Here is a 19,112-nt window from a genome sequence, read left to right as displayed (position 1 = left end):
TAGGAAGACCCCAGCCTGAGCAGCTCTGTGAGCAGAGCCCCATATTTGTAAACATCATTAATCAGGGATTAGCAGATGGGCATGCTAATTGCACCTGTGGAAGACCAAGACCTCAAGGTTGATTACATTTACAAACTGTGAGGCCCCCCTGGCGCCTGGGCCTGCAGGAGTGGGCGGGGGAGTCTAGTTTAACACCCTAGCCTGGGGGCGGAAGCCAGCAGTGTAGCCTCCTGCCAAAAAAGATTACAGCCCTGGAAGGAAGCAGGGGTGTTGGTCCCAATCCGGCTGCTCTGGAAATACCAAGTCGTCTGCCAACCCTTCTGAGAGCCTTCCCCTCCCGGCTATGAGCCCCAGCAAAGGAGGATGTTGCAGAAGTCATTTCCACCCCTTCCTCTCCCCTCCCCAACTCCCTCCGGCAGTTCTCACAGGTAAATCATTGAGTGTTGCAGCTGAAAGGGGCCCTAGAGACTGGGGGGTGGGGGAGGTTGAGGCCGGTGGGTAGAAAAGCAGAGCCCAGTGCCCTGACCTCTAGGTCTGCCCCTGGGTGCTGTGAGAACAGCTGTCTCTTCCAGTGCCAGCTGAGGGCCTCATGTGCGTGATCTCATTTCACCTGCACTGTGCTCCTGGGAAGCAGACACTATGGTATCCCCATGTTATTTATTTGTTTATTTGTGTATTTATCTATATCCTCACCCGAGGACTTTTTTTTCATTGCTTTTCAGAGAGAGGAACATCCATATGCACTCAGACTGGGGATGATGCCCGAAACGTAGGTATGTGCCCTGACCAGGAATCGAACCCACAACCCTTTGGCTACAGGTCGTGCTCCAACACCACCACCCAGGGCAGTTATCTCATTTTACAGATGAGGGAAATAAGACTTGGAAAAGTTAAGGGACATGTTCACATTTACACCATCAGCAAGGCACAGAGTTGCAACTCAAAGCAAACTGCTTAACAGCCAGGGTCATGCTCTTCACCACTGTTCCCTCTTCTCAGCTTCATCCCCACCCTGCCCTCCAGGGGATGGAGCCCCACCCAGCTCCTTCACACCCTCAGTCACAGCCACTGGAGCTCCTGTGTAGTTAACCACACGTAGTGACCAGTGTCCACGTGGCAAAGGTCACTCCAAGGAGAGTCAGACTTCATCCATGGCATCAGGTGCTGTTTCTCTTGGGAATGCCTGACTGCATGACGTAAGTACATACCTGTGTGTGTATAGCAGGTAATCACAGCCTCAGTTCCCTTTGGTTCAGGTGAACCTGTCTTCCCAGAGGCCAGCCAGCCAGATGCCCAGGGGATGACACAGGGAGGAGCCCACTGTGTCTGGCTGTTAGCCCAGGAGAGTGACCCCTCCAGATGGCCCAGACCACAGGGACCCAGAAAGCTGATGAATAGCATGCCCAAAGCAGGTCAGATAGGGTTCCGGATACCACAGAGGAGTCCCTGGGCAGCAGAGGGGGCTCTGGACCCCAAGTGCCCCCAACCCCAACTTCTAGTTTCCATGCTGGGTTTGGTCCTGGAGAGCTGAGCTTGATTCTGTACCTCTACATGGGAGGAACTCCATGAGTTTATTTTCATCAAGTCTGTTCGTCTGGATTCTCCAGAGAAAGAGAACCAATAGGAGGGAGATACACACACATACGTACATACACACTTACCTACTTACTTCTTTGTCTATTATAGAGAATTGGCTCAGGTAATCAGGGAGGCTGGCATCCCACGTGACGCAGGGTGCACATGCACACTGGAGGCCAATGTCATTCCCATCGGAAGGCCAGGAGGCTCAAGCCCCCACAAAAGGCCATGTTTCAGTTCCAAAAGACAGGAAGCATTCTCTTACATGCCGGGGTGGGGGGGGCAGGCTTTTGGTTCTATTTAGGCCTTCAACTGCTTGAATGAGGCCCACCCACATTAGGGAGGGCAATCTGCTTTACTCAGTCCACCAATTTAAATGTTAATCTCACCCCAAATCACTCTCACAGGCACGCCAAGAATGTCTGACCAAATATCGGGGCACCGTCGCCCAGTCCAGTTGACACATAAATGGAACCATCACAACAGGTTTGTTATGTGCGCTAGTCCTGGGTGCACCATTCTCTAGTTTACAGAACACTGACATGTTCTCATTTTACTGTACAACCTCTCTGTTGGGAAGAGGGTAGCTGGATCAGGTGTCCATGGCACTATCCCCATTTTATAGGTGTGGAGACTGAGAAGTTATCTAGCTAGGAAGCCCATGGAGCCAAGGCTGAAGCCAGCATCTTCTACAGGGACAGGTGAAAGGTCACTTTCCATGTACTTTCAGACATGCAATCAAAAGCATGGGTGTGATTTGGAAGGTATCTTGGACATTAGCGGGTCAGTGCTTCTCAAACATGACTGTGCACTGGCATCAATGGGGAGCTGTGAGAAATGCTTGTGCCTTACTTTTCCCCCAGAGACTCTGATTTCATCGGTCTGGTGCCTCTGGGCATCTGGAATATTAAAAGCTATCCCCCCTCCTCAACCACGACTCTAGGGAGCAGCCAAGGTTCAAAGCTACACAAGGCTCTTGGCCAAGAATGCAGCAGGGATGGGAAAAGCAGGGTAGTATGCTCAAGGGTGACATGTGCCAGCAGAGGTCAGGTCGTGTGTGACAGATGGGGACAGTTTGGGGGGGGGGGGGTGGCAGGGCAATGCGGTGATAATCTGTGGAGTTAATGAAGGGGTTTCTTCCTTTCTTGAGAGCATAAACTGACTTTAAAGCAATCTTAGGTCCTTTTTAAACAAATTCAAATGTCCTTCTAAGTTGGCATCTCCATTAGAATTCCAAGTCCAGTCCTCAGAGAAAGGGAGGTACTGTTTACTGAGCACCTACTCCCTGTGAGGCACTGAGTTCCTATGGTCCGTTGTATCCTGCAGAGAGGCAGGGTTATCCCCCTTCACCAAGGAGGGACTGAGGCTCAGGAGGGTAAGGAACTTGCCCGAGGTCACATGGCAACTAGGATTTGAACTCAGGGCTGCTGTCCTCCAGATCCACACTCCAGTGGTTTTCCACTAGGAGCGATTTTGTCCCCCCAGGGACATTTGTCAATGTCTGGAGAGATTTTTGGTTGTCACAGCTAGAGGAAGCGGGGTGCTACTGGTATTCGATGGGTAGAGGCCAGGGATACTGGTAAACATCCTACTATGCACAGGACAACCCCTACAACAGAGAATTATCTGGCCCAGAATGTCAATACCGCTGAGACTGACAAACCCTGCCCCCATGGTTCTCCACCTGGGCTGCACATGACACCCACGGTGGGGCTGGGGGCAGTTACCAGTCCTGATGCCCAGGCTGCACCCTTACCAATTACATCAGACTCTGAGGGTGGGTCCCAGTGTCAGTTGTTTCTTAAAGCCTGCCAGGTGACTCCAGTGTGCAGCCCGGACTGCTGTAAACTACTATACTGGTGACCTTGTCTCCACCTGTGGGACCCCGGGGAGTCAAATTGGTCTGGATGATACAATTACTAGCAACCCTGTCCTCGTCGCCTCCCAGAATCAAAGGCCAGGTTTCGCTGCTTCCTTGCAGGTAGGTGGACTGACTGATAACTCACCAGCCAGGGGGACTGGAGGGCCAGTGGGGTGGGAGGTGTTTGCTCATCTTTCCCTTGCCTCTTGGGGGCCACCTCCAGGAATCTTACCAGTTGGCTTCCAGAGCTTCCTGAAGAGGCTGTGGACCAAAGAGCAAGGCTGCCACCTAATGGACGAATCAAACATAACAGCCCACTGGTTGAGTGCCTACTGGATACCAATTGATTTTTTTTTTAATTTTTTTTTGTTAGTTTTGTTTTTAAGATTTTATTTATTTATTTTTAGAGTAGGGTAAGGGAAGGAGAAAGAGAGGGTGAGAAACATTGATGTGAGGGAGGAAGATCAATCAGTTGCCTCTCATATGTGTGCTGACCAGGGACTGGACCTGCAACCCAGGAACTGTGCTCTGATGGGGAATCTAACCAGCAACCTTTCACTTCGTAGGACGACACTCCAACCAACTGAGTCACACCGGTCAGGGCACCAGGTATTTTATTTGAGTCTCACAACAGCCCTGAGAGGGAGGCACTGACAAGGGCCCTGGGACACATAAAGATGAAGCCATGTGCTCAAGATCCTGCCACGGGACATGGTTTGAGCCTGGATTTGCACCTGTCTGGCCCACAAAAGGGCCTGGGTCCTCCCTCTACATTCTCACACTGGCTTAAGAGGTCTAGATAGGATCCCTGGACAGCACTGCCCGATTCCCCTCTGATGTTTAGGCTTCCCCTTGATGCTCAGGCAGAACCTGGGTGGAAACAGATCCTCTGAACTAGCACATCCTAGAAATTAACAGGCTACCATCTCCAATTGCAAGTTCAAACTCAAAACAGGAAACTGAACTTCCCCTGGTCTCCACCGCAAAGCTCCCTGCTTCCCAAGACAGTGATTAATAAACAGAGCCTGGCTGTACACTCAAGCAAGATTCCAGCACATGTGAACATGCGGACCTGTGGGTAACCTGTCCCTTGCCCTCCGGCACACACGCATCTTCAACAGTCCAAGTCAGCCCCCATCTTGCCTCTTTCTTTCTGATCCTGAGGACAATCCTGGGTGCTGAGCTACTCTGGGCCCTTCAGCCATGGCTGAGGGTTTTCAGGGGTCTTGGAGAAGTTGTCCTTTCCTCCTTTCTTCAGGAAAACCCTTTCTCTTGCTGCAAATGGAGTGAAGAATAATTCCTGCAAAGACAGACAGAATGACATGAGGAAAAGAACTGAGAAGAAGAATCATGTGCCAGGCACTCCCTCATTTCATCCTCAAAAGGATGATTTTTCTGCATTTGGCACAGAAAGCAATGGAGAAACAGAATGATTGCGAAACTTGTTTAGGATGAAATAGCTACACATGCGTGATCAGAGGGAGGGAAGTAAGGGGAGAGTTAGACTCACCGGCAGCCACCGAGACATTCAAGGACTCCAGTCCAGGAGGCAGCTGCCGGCCGGGCAGGATGGTGAGGAGAAGCTGGCAGGAGGCCTGCACCTTCGGGGACAGGCCAGAGCCCTCGTTCCCTGCGGGGCACAGGGAAGAGACTTAGGGATGCCACAGCTGGACATGCAGGTGCTCGGGAAATGCATGTCTGAACACAGAAAAGCAGGACCATCTACCTACCCAGCACTAGCAGAGTAGGCTGGTCCCACAGGAACTCTAAACAACTAATGATGGGGATCTCGGGGAATCGGGAAATCTCAGGCCCGGGGCAGCCCACTGTGCCAGCCACGAGCCAGCCCTCCCGGGCTTTGGCCTGAAAGGGAAAAGAAGAAATCATATTCTTGCTCACCAAACCTTCCTCAGAGCCCTGGCCAAGTAACGCCCAAACTTGCCCACATACAGGGTGGGGCAAAAGGAGGTTTGCAATGGTGAGACCACAAAAGAGAGTTTATTCTTGTGTTATTACTTATTATTGTGCATGAATAACTGTCAGCCTACTTCTGCCCCACCCTGTATTCACTCCCTTGCTGAGCCATTTGATTCAGTCCAGTTATTAAGCACCTAGAATGGGCACGTTCTGTTCTAGCCACTGGAGACAAGGCAGTGAACAACAGAGGCCAAAATCCCAGCCTGCGGGAAGGGTGGTCTGGGAGGGCCTCACCTCAGTGACTTTTGAGTGTGGTCCAGGAGATGGAGAAGTACTGTATAGACATCTGGGGGAAGAATACTGTAGGCAGGGATCAGTCAGTGCGGAGGCTAAGAGGTGGCTGCTTGCCTGATATTTGTGAGGAACAACAGGATAGCAAGGTGGCCACTGAGACAGGAGAGGGAATGAAGGGCCACATAAGGTAGAATCTCAAAGGCCACTGGAAGGACTTTGGCTTCTACTCTGAGAGAAACGCAAAGGCTTTGAAAGGTTCTGAGCAGAGAAGTAACAGGGTCTGATGTATGTTACAACAGGATCTCTCTCTGCCTGCTGTGCTGAGAGCCGATCGCAGAAGCAAGACTGGCCAAGAGGTTTCCACAATAACCCAGGCAAGAGATGACAGAGGCTTGGGCCAGAGTGGCAGCAGTGGAGATAGTGAGAAATGGTAGAATATGGAAACAACTTTGTGGTAAAACCAAAAGGAGGCACTGACAGATGGGAATGGGTGTGGGAGCAGGAAGAATCAAGAATAGTGCCAAAGTTTCTGGCCTAACCAACTGAAAGGATGGACTTGCCCCCAAGTGAGCTGGGTCTGCCGCCGAAGGAATGGGTGCTTGGCTACGGAAATGTTTTCAGTTTGAAACAGCAAAAGAGAGCTGTTTTTTTAAACTCCTTTGAGATACTTTTATTTATTCATGTTGGAATCACTCTGGGTTGAGGACATTTAACATCTTTGTAAAATCCCATCAACTATAATTTCCCTTGCTTTTTTGACACCAGTGTTGCTATTTATTTTAAAAGAGAGCTGTTGAATAGGAAACTAGATAAGTGAATCTGGGGGTTTAGGAACAAGATACAGGCTAGAATATATTCGGGAGGCATTCAAATACAGATGATACTTAAATCCATGAGTGGATGAACCCCACCCCTACCCCCCAAAAAACAGTATGTGGAAAAGAAATCCAAGGATTGAAACTTAAGATGGTCAGGGCAATACTGCCACCTTGTGTTTAGCATAAGAAGCGCAGCAGAGGGGTTTCTCTACCAAGGTTCTCCCCCCAATTTTCGTTTTTTGGTGGTGGTAGTGGAGCGTTGTTTTGTGTGTGTAAGAGAGAAGGAGGGAAAGGCATAAACTACTCCTATTCAAAAGCCTTTCAAGCTGTGCCCCTACTGAAGGAACCCAGGACACCTGTCCACCAGCTCCCCCCAGCTAAACATTTACAGACGACCTGCTTAGTAGGTAACGAGGCACTGGGGCAGACTTGCAGCAGGGGCAAAAGGCATGCTTGGGGAAGGAGTGCAGTAAAGGGGATGGTGCTAGGAAGTCTCTAACTTCAGCTTCTGCTCCACTTGTGCCTTCCCTCTTCCCAAAGGGATTTAGAAAGACATAGAAGGTGATGTCAACATGCTCTCTTCTTCCCCTTCCTCCATCAGTTGCTGGTTAAGCGCCCTAAAAGGATGAGGTTGGCTCATTTCTGCTCCTTTATGCACTGCCCTCCCCCACCCCGCTCCCTTACCTGTAAAAAACCATCCAGGTCATCATTGAAGAACACGTCCATCACCTCCATAGCCCCCGCGCTGGCCTTGCTGACTACCGGAGTGAGCGGGCAGCTGCAAAGGTACCCCATGCCCTGTATAAGGCTGTGTAATCTCAAGCCCAGTGCCCTACCGTCTCCCGGCCCCCAAGGGTTAGGGGTGAGAATTCTGGGGATGGGAAGGCCAGAATGGGGGACCACATAAGGGTCAAGGTGCTTTGGAACTCGGTTGCGCCTCGAAATTGGGGTACATGGGAAATAAGGAACATCCGTGCCTGTTTCTCCGGCTGGTGATGACCTTATCCACGCCGAGGAAGTGAGCGGAGCGCAGCACCGCCCCAAGATTCCGAGGATCCTGGAGCCCTTCGAGCACAAGCCACAGCTGCTGGGGGTCATCTCCTGGCCTGGCCTCCTCAGCCTCAGTCCAGGGCCGGGGCTGCAGCGGGCTCACCTCCATGCAGACGCCCTGGTGGACCTGGTGGTGGCACAGGACGTCCAGCTTCTGCCGTCTGGGCCGCAGAACTGGAATGTCCCGCGCTTCAGCCGCGCGGAGCAGCTCTGCACGCTCTCCTTGCACCCCGGACCTGCCGGCCTGGAGCAAGAGCCGGGCTACCCGGCGGCGGGCGGCCCGCAGAGCCAGAAGACATGGGGACAGGCCAAACAGAAGTTCTAGACCCCGGGCGGACCGAGGGGTAGGCGCCAGATCATCCAGTAGCAGGCGGCTTAGCTCCTCTCCACCGGGCCGCTCCCCACGCCGTGCCGTTTGGGAGAAATGACGTGCGAGGTGACCAGAGCATCGCCAGGTCGCGCCCCCAAGGGCCCACAGCATCGCTACGGTCGATGACCCCTGCTGCGTCCTTAGGAGCTGTCACTCCAGACGGAGCCTGCTACCAGGCCCCGAACACAGGTTTAAGGGGCCTCCACGGCCGCACCTACCCCACTTCCACAGACAGGAAAACGAACAGCCCAGACTCCCAGCTCGAAAATTGCCTAAAACCAAGTAGCCCAACCACGACTTCCCACTTCCCGACCCCCACGTGGGGCACTCCGCTTCCGGGTTCATGCGACCCCGCCCCCCTACCCGAGGACGCGCTGCGCATGCTCGGCCACGAGGCCGTCCCTACAGCGCCACCTGCAGGGCTTGTTTGAGCAGCGACGTCCACCGCACCGTGGCCAGCGGAAGACAAGGATCAGCGATCAGCGCGTAAGGAACCACACTACAGGCTTCATTCTGCGCCCTTCGAGGTCCCAGGAGACTGGAGGGTGGCATTCACCCAGGCACCAGCAAAGAACACTTTAAGGGGATGTGCTCCACCAGGTCAGTCGTGGTGCTTCCCTCCCAATCGGATGCTGGTGATTTTTCTCAGAAGCTTCTCCCGCACCCAGGCCCTCCTCTGCACTTCCACTGCGTTGACAATCCTCCTCCCCAGTTAGCAGGACCCAGCAATAACTCCCTATCCTGTGGCGGCTGATTCTCTAAGGGACAGCTCTGTGCCTGTTGACAAGCCAGCTGATGCCCTTGGCCCACAGGTAATGGCCAGACTCCTTGCTCAGCTCTCGGACCCCAGGGATCCAGGCTTTTCAGCCCCATCTCACTCCTGCACTAAGTTCTGTGCTGTTCCCACAACACTGCATGCTCTTTTGGGCCTCTGAGCCTTGTACATCTTGTCTTCTTTTCTGGCTGACAAACCCCTACCCATTTTCAAGACCCAACCCAAACCCACACCTGCTACCTAAGGTAATACACACTCTGAGAGTGAGGCTCTAAATTCACCCACTTGCCACTCACTTGGAAGAAACAGACACAACCACCCCTGATCACAGAGAAAGGGGAAGAACTGAGAGACACCTATGAAGCCAAGGTTGGCTGTTGCCATTTTTCTTTTTTAATTATCACACTGAAATCCACTTGGGAGGCAGGTCCTGGCACTGTGCTGTGGCAGTCAGAGTAAAGTGATGACACCCCCGCCCCCAGGGGCCAAGAAGCCACAAGTAGGCTGGAGAACTGGGACAGGGAAGAGAAGGGATCAGGTGGAGGCAGTAGGGCAGGGAGATGAGGAAGCTGGAGCCCTCAATAACCACTCAGATAAAAGTTGAGGGGTTCTCTCTGCCAGCTCTTCCTTGAGTGACAGGGGGTGGAGTCCAAGAAGAGAGGGGGAAGCCACCCTTTTGGTCAAAGTCCCTTCCCCAGGTCAAAGAGAAAAGACCACGGACAGCAAACAAAGGCCAAGGAGCCCAGGAAGGGGACCAAGAATGAGTTAACAGGTAAAACAATTAGGGACATCACCTCCTCTCCCTAGCCCACTTTTCACGTTTGTGGTAGAAGCAATTTGAGAAGATAAAAAAGACCTCAAGTTTTTAAATCGCTGGCCAAAGAGTGGAGAGAGGAAGTGGAATCCAAGAATCCAGAAATTAACACCTACAATTCAGAGGCCGGCACCAAGGGTGAGGGTCAGGAGGGAAGGAGGAGCTCCCCACAGGAAACTAGGTCACCTGCTCCGTGGGCCTCATCTGGATGTCTCCGATCTGCAGAAGGCACAAGGCTTGAGGCAGCCAGGGCACTCTGCCCACCTCTTTAAGGCCTCCCTGCTCTTCTCCTCTGGGGATGGTTGGGCTTCTCCATGGAGTGGACAGCCAAGGCCAGACTTACCTGGACATGTGGGGGGGTGCTGAGGACATAGATGACAGCCTCGGCCACATCTTCGGGTTTGAGACACTGAGAGCACCGGGGAAAGGGGGACTGAGATGAGAACAGAATGGATCAAAGTTCCCTCCCACCACTGAGGTCCTCTCCAGCATCCGCATTCCCCCCACAACCCTCCAAGAAAGCTAGACAAAAGGATGGGGGGGGACTGAAGGCCAGGGTTCCCTTCCTCCTGCCTTCACTTAGAGTGGCTTTGCCAAGCCCAGAGGGAGGCCCCACCTTTAGGTTTTCATAGGTGGCAGCTGCCTTCCCAGGGTCCTTGTCATGGAGCTTGAAGGCGAATTGTGTCTCCACCAATCCTGGAGAGATGCACTGGGCCAACAGAGAGGGCCTGCTCAGCTGAGCTTTGTCCCACCCCCATCCCAATCAGAGGCCAGCCTTGGGGAGGTTGGAGGGAAAGGATGGGAGCCACAGGGACCCAGCTTTATAGGGATGGCTGCCCCATGTCCAGCGGCCACCTCCTGGCTCCAAAGCTGCCACTAGCGATGACCACAATGATATTTACCATCTACAGAGCCCTTACTATGAGCCACGTAAATGTTTTACAAAATGTCTCTTAAAAAACCTCATAACCTGATAGATCATGATCATCTCCGTTAGACAGATGAGAAGACTAAGGCTCGAAGAGGTTGAGTAAGTTGCCCAAGGTCATCTGGCCTTTAATGGAAGAGCCCGATGTCCAGCCATTATGCACAATCCCTTGCTTTCCCTCAGTCCCATCCCACCATGTTCCATTCAGGCCAGCCCCCTCCCACCTCAAAGTCAATGAAATGAGGAAACACAAGTACTGAGCAGGGCCATACAAGTAGCGGAAGAGCCCAGGAGCTCTGTGCCCAGTGCGCTCGCAGGGGTTCTAAGCAGCACACCTTGGACATGGGCTCCCTGGGCTGTGGGGGTGGGGCAGGCAGCGGGGAGAGGGTCTGTGTCTATCCCATCCCCACCAGGGCCAAGCCACACCCTCACCGTGGCTCGGATGTGGGTCTGGGCCTCCCGAAGCTCCTGCCTCAGTCCCTCTGTCAATGCAGTGACAGCGTACTTGGTAGCACTATAGAAATGGGTCACGGACTGGGGCAACACTCGGTGGCCAGACATGCTGGGTAGAGGGAGAGAAGGGGAAAGAAAAAGAGTGATGCTCTAGAGAGACCAGCAGTGCCCCCTCATGTACCAGTCAACCCCACCAGCTGGATGCTGCAGGGAAGCCTTCTGAAGGGGGCCTCTCGGGGCCATCCTCGCGGCCCACTAATCTAGCTTCTTTTATTCAAGCAGCTCCTGAAACCCTACTCTTCTAGCAGTCTTCCCTACACTGACCTCAGAATCCACTCTCTTGGTCATGCAGCCATCAACAATCTCAATTCCATCTGCATGTTCACTGATATGGTTCTACTGGAAGATCTCTGGGAACAGGCCATGTCTCCCTGCTCAGAGTGGGGGTCCCCAATCATACCGTGTATTCTTTGTACCATGAGGTGGGATTCATTTCAGGGCCTGAGGGATGAAAAACCTCAGTACCAGGAGAGCCCCTAGGCTTCAGATGCAAAGACAAGGGGCTGAACTACCCATGCCAGCCAACTAGGGGCTGGCACTTGACGTACACTATTTTTTCCCTCACTATAATCATGCTGTTGGGTGCTAAGTGAGTATTAAATCCTCATTTTACCAAAGAAATGGATCCAAAGAAGTCAAATGAGCTGCAGCAGATCACCCAGCCTGGAGGGCGAGTGGTGGTCTGCGCTCCAGCCCTCGGCCACCTGTCTCACCTGTTGATGTTAATGATGTGCCCGTCATCCACCTTCCGCTCCTTCATGGACTGGTAGGCTTCCCGTGTGCAGATGCTGAGGCCCAGCACGTTCACCTGCAGGCCAGAGAGGGCAATGGGGTGTCTCCAGCTAGGGCCCATCTGAGCAGGTGATGGAGCCACAGAGAACCCCTGGGGGAGGGGCATTCCAAAACAGTGTCTAGGTCCTACCAGAAACCAACGAGGGGCCCAGGGCACCTTGCCTTAGGTGCCCCTCCCCCAAAAGCCACCAGCCCCAGCTGACAGCAAAAGCAGCTTCTCTCCCTGGGTGATCCCCAAGTTCCTGCAAATGGGACTCGAAACCCCCCAAACCCCACCCATGACCCAGGCAGCCTCCATGTCTTGGCTGTCTCCTCTGCAAACAGCAGAACCTCTGCCTTAGGGAACCATTTCCTTTTCTTCTTCTAAAGAGCCTGAAATCCTCCCTAAAAGGGCTTTTTAAATCTCTCCTCAAGCAGACCTTAGCCTCTCCCCACCTCTCCTAGCTAGTCTCTGCTCCTTTCCTGCCCTCCCACCTTGAGACTCCCAGTAGAGAAGGCCTGACCCTCCTCCCTTTAACCTCTGTTGCATCTATAGGACTAGGCACAGAGACTCTGGGGAGGGCATGGGGGCCTCCTGCCTTTCTTGGCCCCTCCCTTCCCACTCCAGCAGAGGGAACCTTGGAACAGAGGTCTGAAGAAGTGTCTCTGCTCTAAAGCTCCTGCCCAGACCAACCCCCAGAAGGACAAGCAGAGATAAAGCCTTCAGCAGGTCCTCATGTCTCGCCTCTCCAGAAGAGAGGGGGCCAGGTGTGAGATTAGATGTTTCTCTTTATCAGGTGTCAGAGCCAGGCAGCAGGGACAGAACACCCTTGGTGTGAGCCTGCCTCAGCATTCACAGCACAAGGACACTGGAGGCTTTCAGCCCTGTTTCTGGTCCTTTTAGCATAGTGGGTTTGTGGGGCAGAGAACTCAGCTGCTGAGGACAGGAATAGGAGAAAGAGATCCCTTGGGGTCCGGGGAGTGAATCTCCTAGGTCTGCGGGGAGGGGGAGGGGAGGGTGGAGAAGATGCCTCATAGGATGATCCTAATAGAATTACAAGCTGAAAGGGGCCTTAGGGAATTAATGTAAGTCCCTCATTTTATAGATGGACAAGTGGACATCCAGGCTGAGAGAACCACCTACTGCAGGTGAGGATCACAACTCAGAACTCCCAGAATTCTGTGTGAGGGCAGGGAGAGTGCTTCATTTCAACTTTCATTGTTCCAACATTCACTGTTCATTTTCTGGCCCAAGCACCTGTTAGGTGCTAAAGCTACTGTGAGCAGATACGGAAAGAATTGTGGGCGGGGGTGGGGGGACACATCCCATTTACGCACTGCTTTCAACTTCTCAGAATACTTTCATACCCTAACATTGCCCCATAATACAGTCCAGAAGTTGAAAACCCATGTCCTGCAGGCTCTGTTTGGGACATGCTTAGTTATAAAGCGTTTTAAATTCATTTCCAACCTGTACTGGAAGGTTTCATTCATTCAAAAAATACCCATTGAGTGCCTATAGGCTGAGGCTATAAAATAGACAAAAATCCTTGCCCTCGTGGAGCTGAGGTTTTGGGTAACAGGAGGGATGAAGTGTCACATAAAAATCCAGGCTCCCCACTCCTCTCAAAGGACTCATAACATCTAGCCACACTGGGTGACCTACCCTACAGCAATGACACTGGACTTCAGCAGTGGCTCACCCTGTACGTGGCCGAGTGCTTTCTCACTTACTGCGGGCCCCACCTGACCTGCCTCACTCATTTATGTACCTACTTGGCTGCAGGGGACATTGGAGTTTTTGACCCCAAATATTGATGGTATCAGTGTGTTCGTCCCAATTGAACGTGACAAAGCTGAAGCTCAGAAAGGGTAACTACCTGCCTGAAACCACCTCATTACTGGCAGGGCGGGTAAGAACGTTATCTCCTGTCTCTCGGTTCCTTTTCTTCCCACAAGACCATGTTCCCAAGCATTCCACACAGTGCTGACATGGGGACATTCAATGAACAGCAGTGCTCTCTCCTACTGATCTTTCTTCCAGCAGAAGGAATCAGCCTAGGCTTTAAGAACTATGCCCAGGAGGTCAAAGGGAAGAATGGAAAAGATAGGGTCATTCATCTACTCACTATCCCTCTGGCAGGGAAAGAAGCAAGGAGTCAGTCAAGGTGCCCCAGGAAGGAACCCAAAGCTCGCTCTCGAGAGATCTTGAGCAGTGCTCTGGTTCCGAAACCCCTGGCTCTCTGCCGTCCTCCCAATCCCCACCCCAGGTCCTCAGCCCTTACATTGAACATGTCCTTCCAACCACTGGTGCTGCCTGAGAGCAGGGTATCAGGCCGGGCCAGGCCAGCATTGTTGATGCAGATGTCCACACCGCTGTGCTGAGAGCGGACAGCCGAGAACATGGAGAGGATGTCCTCTTCACTGGACAGGTCACATCTGTAGGGGATCAAAGTCCCGGGGTAGCCTGCACTCTTACATTCGGCAGCCAGCTCCTATGAAACCCAACAGGGATCTAACTGGGGTGAGCTGCTAAATCCCACGCCTCCCCAGCCAGAGACAACCTCCCTCCTTTGGCGGCCACCTTTCGGTCACATTGATGTTGTGTCTGCCCATCCCCACAGCTTGTTTTTTTGGTCCAGGTCCAGGGGATGATAGCCCTCCCTGAGTGAGGGAGGGGAAAGCTGAGATTATCAATGGAGGAACCTCATGGAAAAACAAATAAACTGGAGTCTTGAGTTCTAAGAAGAAAGAAGGGCTAGAGTCTGAAGGGGCCCAAGAAGGGGGTCAAGGATCCTGGGAATGGAGTGAGGTTTCTTTTCTGCCTCTCCCTCAATAGGAAAGCCTTCTCTGATCACAGCCGAGACGCACCTCTCACCCCACCCCATGCTTCTTCCTGCAGTGCCAAGAGCCCCTGAGCTGTTATGCCAGGGCTTCTCTCTCCTCTCCCATCACCTCATCCAGAAGGGCTTATACCTGAACTATCACCCTCCCCGCACAAATTGCAGCCAGCGGCTCAGAGTTCTCACACACACACTTTTCAATTGAGTCCAACTGCCCATCTCCCTTCGCCCCACCTATAGCAAGGGTCAGGAAGTCAGGACGGATTCTTTCTCTGTCCCATGGGGCACCACCCTCCACCCCAAAGTTTCTCTGGAGACTCTGAGGCTGGGGGCAGGTGACACTGGCACCCCATGTGCATTGCCAGGCCCCTCAACACACTGAAGAGCCCGGGGAGAGAGAGACGTGAGAAAGCACAGCCCTGAGCGACGGCTGTGAGGAAAGCTGACATTCAGAGGCAGGAAGACGCAGGCTTCACGGCCTTGGAGGCCGGCCCCTGAGTCTCATGAAGGTGACTATGTACAAGTGTGGGAGGGAGACGGGTGGGGGTGTGGGGTGCCCTGGAGGAAAGCGGGCTTGGCCAGCTGCCCTGGCCTGCAGTGTCCCTCCCCTCTGACCAAGCTGGAAATAAATGGCTGGATCAGGTGACCTAGGAAACTCTTCTCTGCTTTAACGTTCCAAGTTTAAAATGTATAGTTCCTCTGGGACTCAGAAGCACCCCCTTCACCCGATTTTACCTACCCATGACCACCTCAGGACACAGGGCTTCTCTCTGTAGGAGGCCAGACCTCAAAACTCTCTTTTAATATCAACCAATCCATCAATAAAAGCAGACTGTGGGCAATGAAACCCGGAATTCTCCGCACCTGGCCAGCAACTTTTCCCTTCCTCCTCCAGATTCAAAGCCCCCACAGGAAAGCCAGGAGATAGGGCCTGAGAGTATATTTCTCCCTGTCACTGCCTTCTCATTGCCCCACCTGTCCTAATCGGTCCTTAAAAATCACCTGACATCATGTCAGTGCCCTTGCAGTGAAGGCATTCTCCCCTCATTAAAGGAGATTCTCCTTGAAGCTCAGGGTCCCCCTTCCCTGGCTAGTGTGGGACAGGGGAGTAGGAAGAGAAGGCGAGAGTAGCTTTAGAATTGGGGAATCCAATGGTCTTATCCCAGGCCTAATCTTCTAGGCTCCCAGGCTCCTGAGCTCCAGGAGAAAGGGAGGGGCAGAGTGGGGCAATGGTGTACCAGGTAACCTTGGCACTACCTAGGAGGCTATAAAGTATACCTCTGGTCAGCAGCAGCAGAGGGGACAGCCCTCCTGCCTGTACGTACACCTTCTCCCTCTGCCCCCTACACAAGGCCTCCTTACCCTTTCCCTGCCTGGGACACTGCGCAGTGGTGGAGCTAATGCTGGGCAGCTAGGCACTAGCCCGACCCAGAGAGTGATCTTGCTGGGCAAACCCAATGGACTGAGGGAAATCTCTCCCCTTCTTCCTCCATGCTCCAACATGGCCAGTTGCATTTCACTTGTCTCTAAACTCCTGTTGCTCGCAACTCTGCTCCCAACGCCACTTTCTTTAAGTGAAAAACCAGGAGTTCCAGTTCCACGTTGCTTTGTCCCCTCCTGTGTTCAATGCATTACTTCACCTACTCAGTCCCACCCAGGACAGTGCAATTGGAGACGGGTCTACCTGTGAATATCTCACTGGGTAGGAGGTTAACCCTCCGATTTGGAGAAGAGTAGCCTTTTTTCTTTTTTTCACAAAAGCTTGACCCCCACCTCAACCCCAACCTCAGACCTGAGGGTGAAAAATGATCATTATCAAAACCTCTAGCTCCTTCCTGCTCATCTGACTGGCCAGCCACTTTGCTCGGCTTTGTGGACTAAGTGTGGGGCCCAGAGAAAGCAATCCAGTAGCTAACCTAGCTACTAAGGCCAGAAAGCTTTCTCTCCTTTTCCCTGGCTGTCTCGCTAGCCCCTGACCTCTGGTTCCCCCTTTCCTCTGCCTACCTGAGCAAGTAGCTGGGGGACAGGGAGAAAGAGGCCAGAGATTTGGTACAATGAGGGAGGGACTATCAGGAGAAAAGTCTCCTTAAAAGACAAGACTTAAAAAATCTAAGGTCAAGGGCTCCCCCTCTAGGTATCCACCCCTCCGGTCCCTAATCCCGTTGTAAATGGCCCTGTAGAGCAATCGAGGGCCAGGTCACAGGCTGACTCCGGCCACGCCCCCTCCCCCGGCCTGACCCTACCCGGCCGAAACGGTGCCTCCCACAGCAGTCAGCTCCCCAGCCGGGCCTTACCTCTATGTTGCCCACGGTGCGGGCGCAACCGACCACCTTCAGTCCCTGCTGGACCAGGGCCCGGGCCACGGCTGCGCCGATGCCCCCCGAGGCTCCCGTCACGAGTGCCAGCCGGTCACGCCACCGCTCCATGCCGGCCCTGGCCATGGTCCCGAGCCGCCCGCCCACCTCACTCCGCGAGCTGGGCACTAGGACGGCCGAGCTCCGCCCCAGGTCACAGGGGCTTGGCCGCTCTCTCACCGCCAGGGCAGCCGGCGCCCGGCCCCCTTCGGAGCTGCGCCTGGACCCGCCTCCAATCTGGCCTGCCGGGGGCCGAGACTCCACCCTCCTATCATCGGTGACCGGCCACATCCCGCCCAAGGGCGGTGGCAGCCTGGCGCCCCGCCCACTGTGCCCGCGAGGCCCCGCCCCTTCCGGCCCCGCCTCACCCCGGGCGCGAGGGAACTCTCAGCGCTGCGGTCCGGTGCAGAGGGTCCTGGGAACTTGTGGCCCTGCTTCCCTGGTGAGCTCTTCCCCTTGGGACAGGGAGCTGGACGTTCAGCATGGGCTTGCTCCTAGCCCAAGGATGCACACACCTTCGCCTCTTCCTCAATAGTCCTATCCTGTTCCTGACCCAAGGCCAGGAAGAGAAATTAAGGGCATTTAAGGTGACTCCAACGGCCTACTAAACCAACCCGTGGCTGATGGGAAGCGTAGTCCAGACTGGGTGACCTTGGGAGCGTAGGTAGAGGCCTGCCCTACTAGGCATCCACACCTCCTGTCCCTAACCAAGAAGTGCCGGTTAAAAATGGAGACAACTCCAAGTGCACGTGTATTGGGGGATTCTAACCCAATGTACTCCAACTGCACTAGACCCTTTCGCTCTCATTGCAGCAAATGTACCACGACGTACACGAAAGCAATAGCTAACCTTTATGGCGCATTTAAGGTGTGACAGGCACTTTTAAGCACTTTAGCTATATTAACATACAAAACAGCCCTGAGATAGTACCTATTAATACCTTCATCTTATAGGTAACTAAAAAAGGGGTTTGGACCACCAGCAGTTCAGTCTCGCCAGGCGATGCGCTCCTAAAACGCCTTCACTCCGTCTTCCCTTTTGTCTCTTCACGGGTTGGTTTTGCTCACTTTTCTGACCACTTGGCATATATTTCATCAAAGCACTGAAACCTGCCTCACTTCTGCATTCTTAAGTGTAGCCATCCTTCCAAAGAAAAAATCTCTCTTAACTACTGCAATCCCTCCAATGCAAGCAAATAGAATCAGCAGTAAATGTGGCTGGCTTATTCCTTCAACAAGCACTCACGGGTTTGGCCAGAAGGGCAAAGATTAAAACAAAACCAGCCCTTGATTTTAGGGATCTCAAGAGAAAACCTGACTACAACAGGTGGTGGAGAGGGGGTTCAGCCCCAAGGAGGCCCTTGGTCCATTTTTATGGATTCCAGGATGAAAGCAACAAAGGTAGAAAGGAACCCCTACACACTTTAAGATTTGAAAAGACAACTCAAGAGGCAGATCAAAGAAATGCCACCAACTACAAAAATTAAATCTCACTAAGCTTCTGATGTCGCCCACTTGCAATCTGATTAGAAATCTGATTAAGCAGTAGAAAGCCCATGAAATTCACTTGATCCCCACTGCACAAAGGTATTGACAGTCCCACTACCTGTCTGCTGCCCACCAAGTATCAACATGCAGACACAAAGCTCTACGTATAAGTGTTTATTGATCTATTGGCTCAACCATATAAATGGCAGCCAAATGCTACTCCTAGGGGACTCTCCTTCAGTACTCACAGACAGCTTGAGAAAGCAGTAAACTGGAATGCCATAGTGACTTTATTGTTGGACACCAGGTAAGAACATGCATTTACACAGACCGCAATGTTGTTAGCTCTCAATACAGCCTTCTGATCCCAGTTCTACCCACTGAGTTATTACTTACCAGGCAACCCTCACTTGAAATTCTGCCAAGTTTTTTTTTCATTCTAGTTCAATAAAAAATCTCTTAAGGAACTTCGAATAATAGCAATGAAGTCTCATGAGAAAGATGCGAGCCAGTATTTAATGGTATCGCAGCAAATTTATTCTATCAAAACAAAAGTCTGAAAACTTCTTTTCTCGGCTATCAATTCTGATCATGTTAAGAATTCTGTCTTCAACAATCTGTATCTGTAGCCTCATTTGCTCTTCATCCTCTCTAACATCAACATTGGCCAAGTACCAAGTCCACAAGTAGCAAATATTAAAATACCGCCATACATGAAGTAGAAACATGTACACCAAA

The 19,112-nt window shown here is 52.7% G+C and overlaps 2 protein-coding genes and 1 long non-coding RNA gene across 4 annotated transcripts; 1 reads left to right on the top strand and 2 right to left on the bottom strand.

Moving 5' to 3' along the window:
• The first annotated feature begins 729 nt into the window (after nt 1-729).
• LOC149998696 (uncharacterized) lies at nt 730-5,428 on the top strand. The gene is made up of 3 exons (XR_016513946.1): nt 730-773; nt 1,986-2,064; nt 4,006-5,428. It is a non-coding gene; the product is annotated as an uncharacterized LOC149998696 (long non-coding RNA).
• On the bottom strand, nt 4,037-8,479 carry MRM1 (mitochondrial rRNA methyltransferase 1). Its single transcript, XM_090290831.1, has 5 exons — nt 7,446-8,479; nt 7,153-7,246; nt 5,170-5,302; nt 4,950-5,069; nt 4,037-4,739 (listed from the first exon to the last, which is right to left on the bottom strand). Exons 1-5 carry the CDS (start codon nt 7,997-7,999, stop codon nt 4,657-4,659), a joined length of 984 nt encoding a protein of 327 aa, XP_090146957.1. The 5' UTR covers nt 8,000-8,479; the 3' UTR covers nt 4,037-4,656.
• Nucleotides 8,480-9,022: 543 nt separating this feature from the next.
• On the bottom strand, nt 9,023-17,177 carry DHRS11 (dehydrogenase/reductase 11). Of its 2 annotated transcripts, XM_090290830.1 has the most exons (7): nt 16,827-17,177; nt 13,975-14,184; nt 11,632-11,726; nt 10,838-10,967; nt 10,094-10,186; nt 9,821-9,886; nt 9,023-9,696 (listed from the first exon to the last, which is right to left on the bottom strand). In XM_090290830.1, exons 1-7 carry the CDS (start codon nt 17,175-17,177, stop codon nt 9,655-9,657), a joined length of 987 nt encoding a protein of 328 aa, XP_090146956.1. In that variant the 3' UTR covers nt 9,023-9,654. The 2 variants fall into 2 exon arrangements, with proteins under 2 accessions (XP_090146956.1, XP_090146955.1); XM_090290829.1 differs by lacking the exon at nt 9,023-9,696 and having other exon boundaries at nt 9,731-9,886.
• Between the last annotated feature and the right edge of the window lie 1,935 nt (nt 17,178-19,112).

The sequence above is a fragment of the Furipterus horrens genome, unplaced genomic scaffold, assembly GCF_987537825.1.
Source record: "Furipterus horrens unplaced genomic scaffold, mFurHor1.1.pri manual_scaffold_11, whole genome shotgun sequence".
Lineage (NCBI taxonomy): Eukaryota > Metazoa > Chordata > Mammalia > Chiroptera > Furipteridae > Furipterus > Furipterus horrens.
This window is presented reverse-complemented; position numbering and strand designations above follow the sequence as displayed.

What these genes read in the sequence shown, in the direction of transcription:
- MRM1 (XM_090290831.1), bottom strand. Translation starts at nt 7,999, where the DNA reads ATGCTGTGGGCCCTTGGGGGCGCGACCTGGCGATGCTCTGGTCACCTC. An exon ending in ATCACCAGCCGGAGAAACAG is followed by an intron (nt 7,247 to 7,445) that starts GCACGGATGTTC and finishes GTACCTTTGCAG; the next exon opens with CTGCCCGCTCACTCCGGTAG. An exon ending in GAATGTCTCGGTGGCTGCCG is followed by an intron (nt 4,740 to 4,949) that starts GTGAGTCTAACT and finishes CTGTCTTTGCAG; the next exon opens with GAATTATTCTTCACTCCATT.
- DHRS11 (XM_090290829.1), bottom strand. Translation starts at nt 17,177, where the DNA reads ATGTGGCCGGTCACCGATGATAGGAGGGTGGAGTCTCGGCCCCCGGCA. An exon ending in GTTGGAAGGACATGTTCAAT is followed by an intron (nt 11,727 to 13,974) that starts GTAAGGGCTGAG and finishes TCTGGCCTGCAG; the next exon opens with GTGAACGTGCTGGGCCTCAG. An exon ending in CCACCTATGAAAACCTAAAG is followed by an intron (nt 9,887 to 10,093) that starts GTGGGGCCTCCC and finishes CGGTGCTCTCAG; the next exon opens with TGTCTCAAACCCGAAGATGT.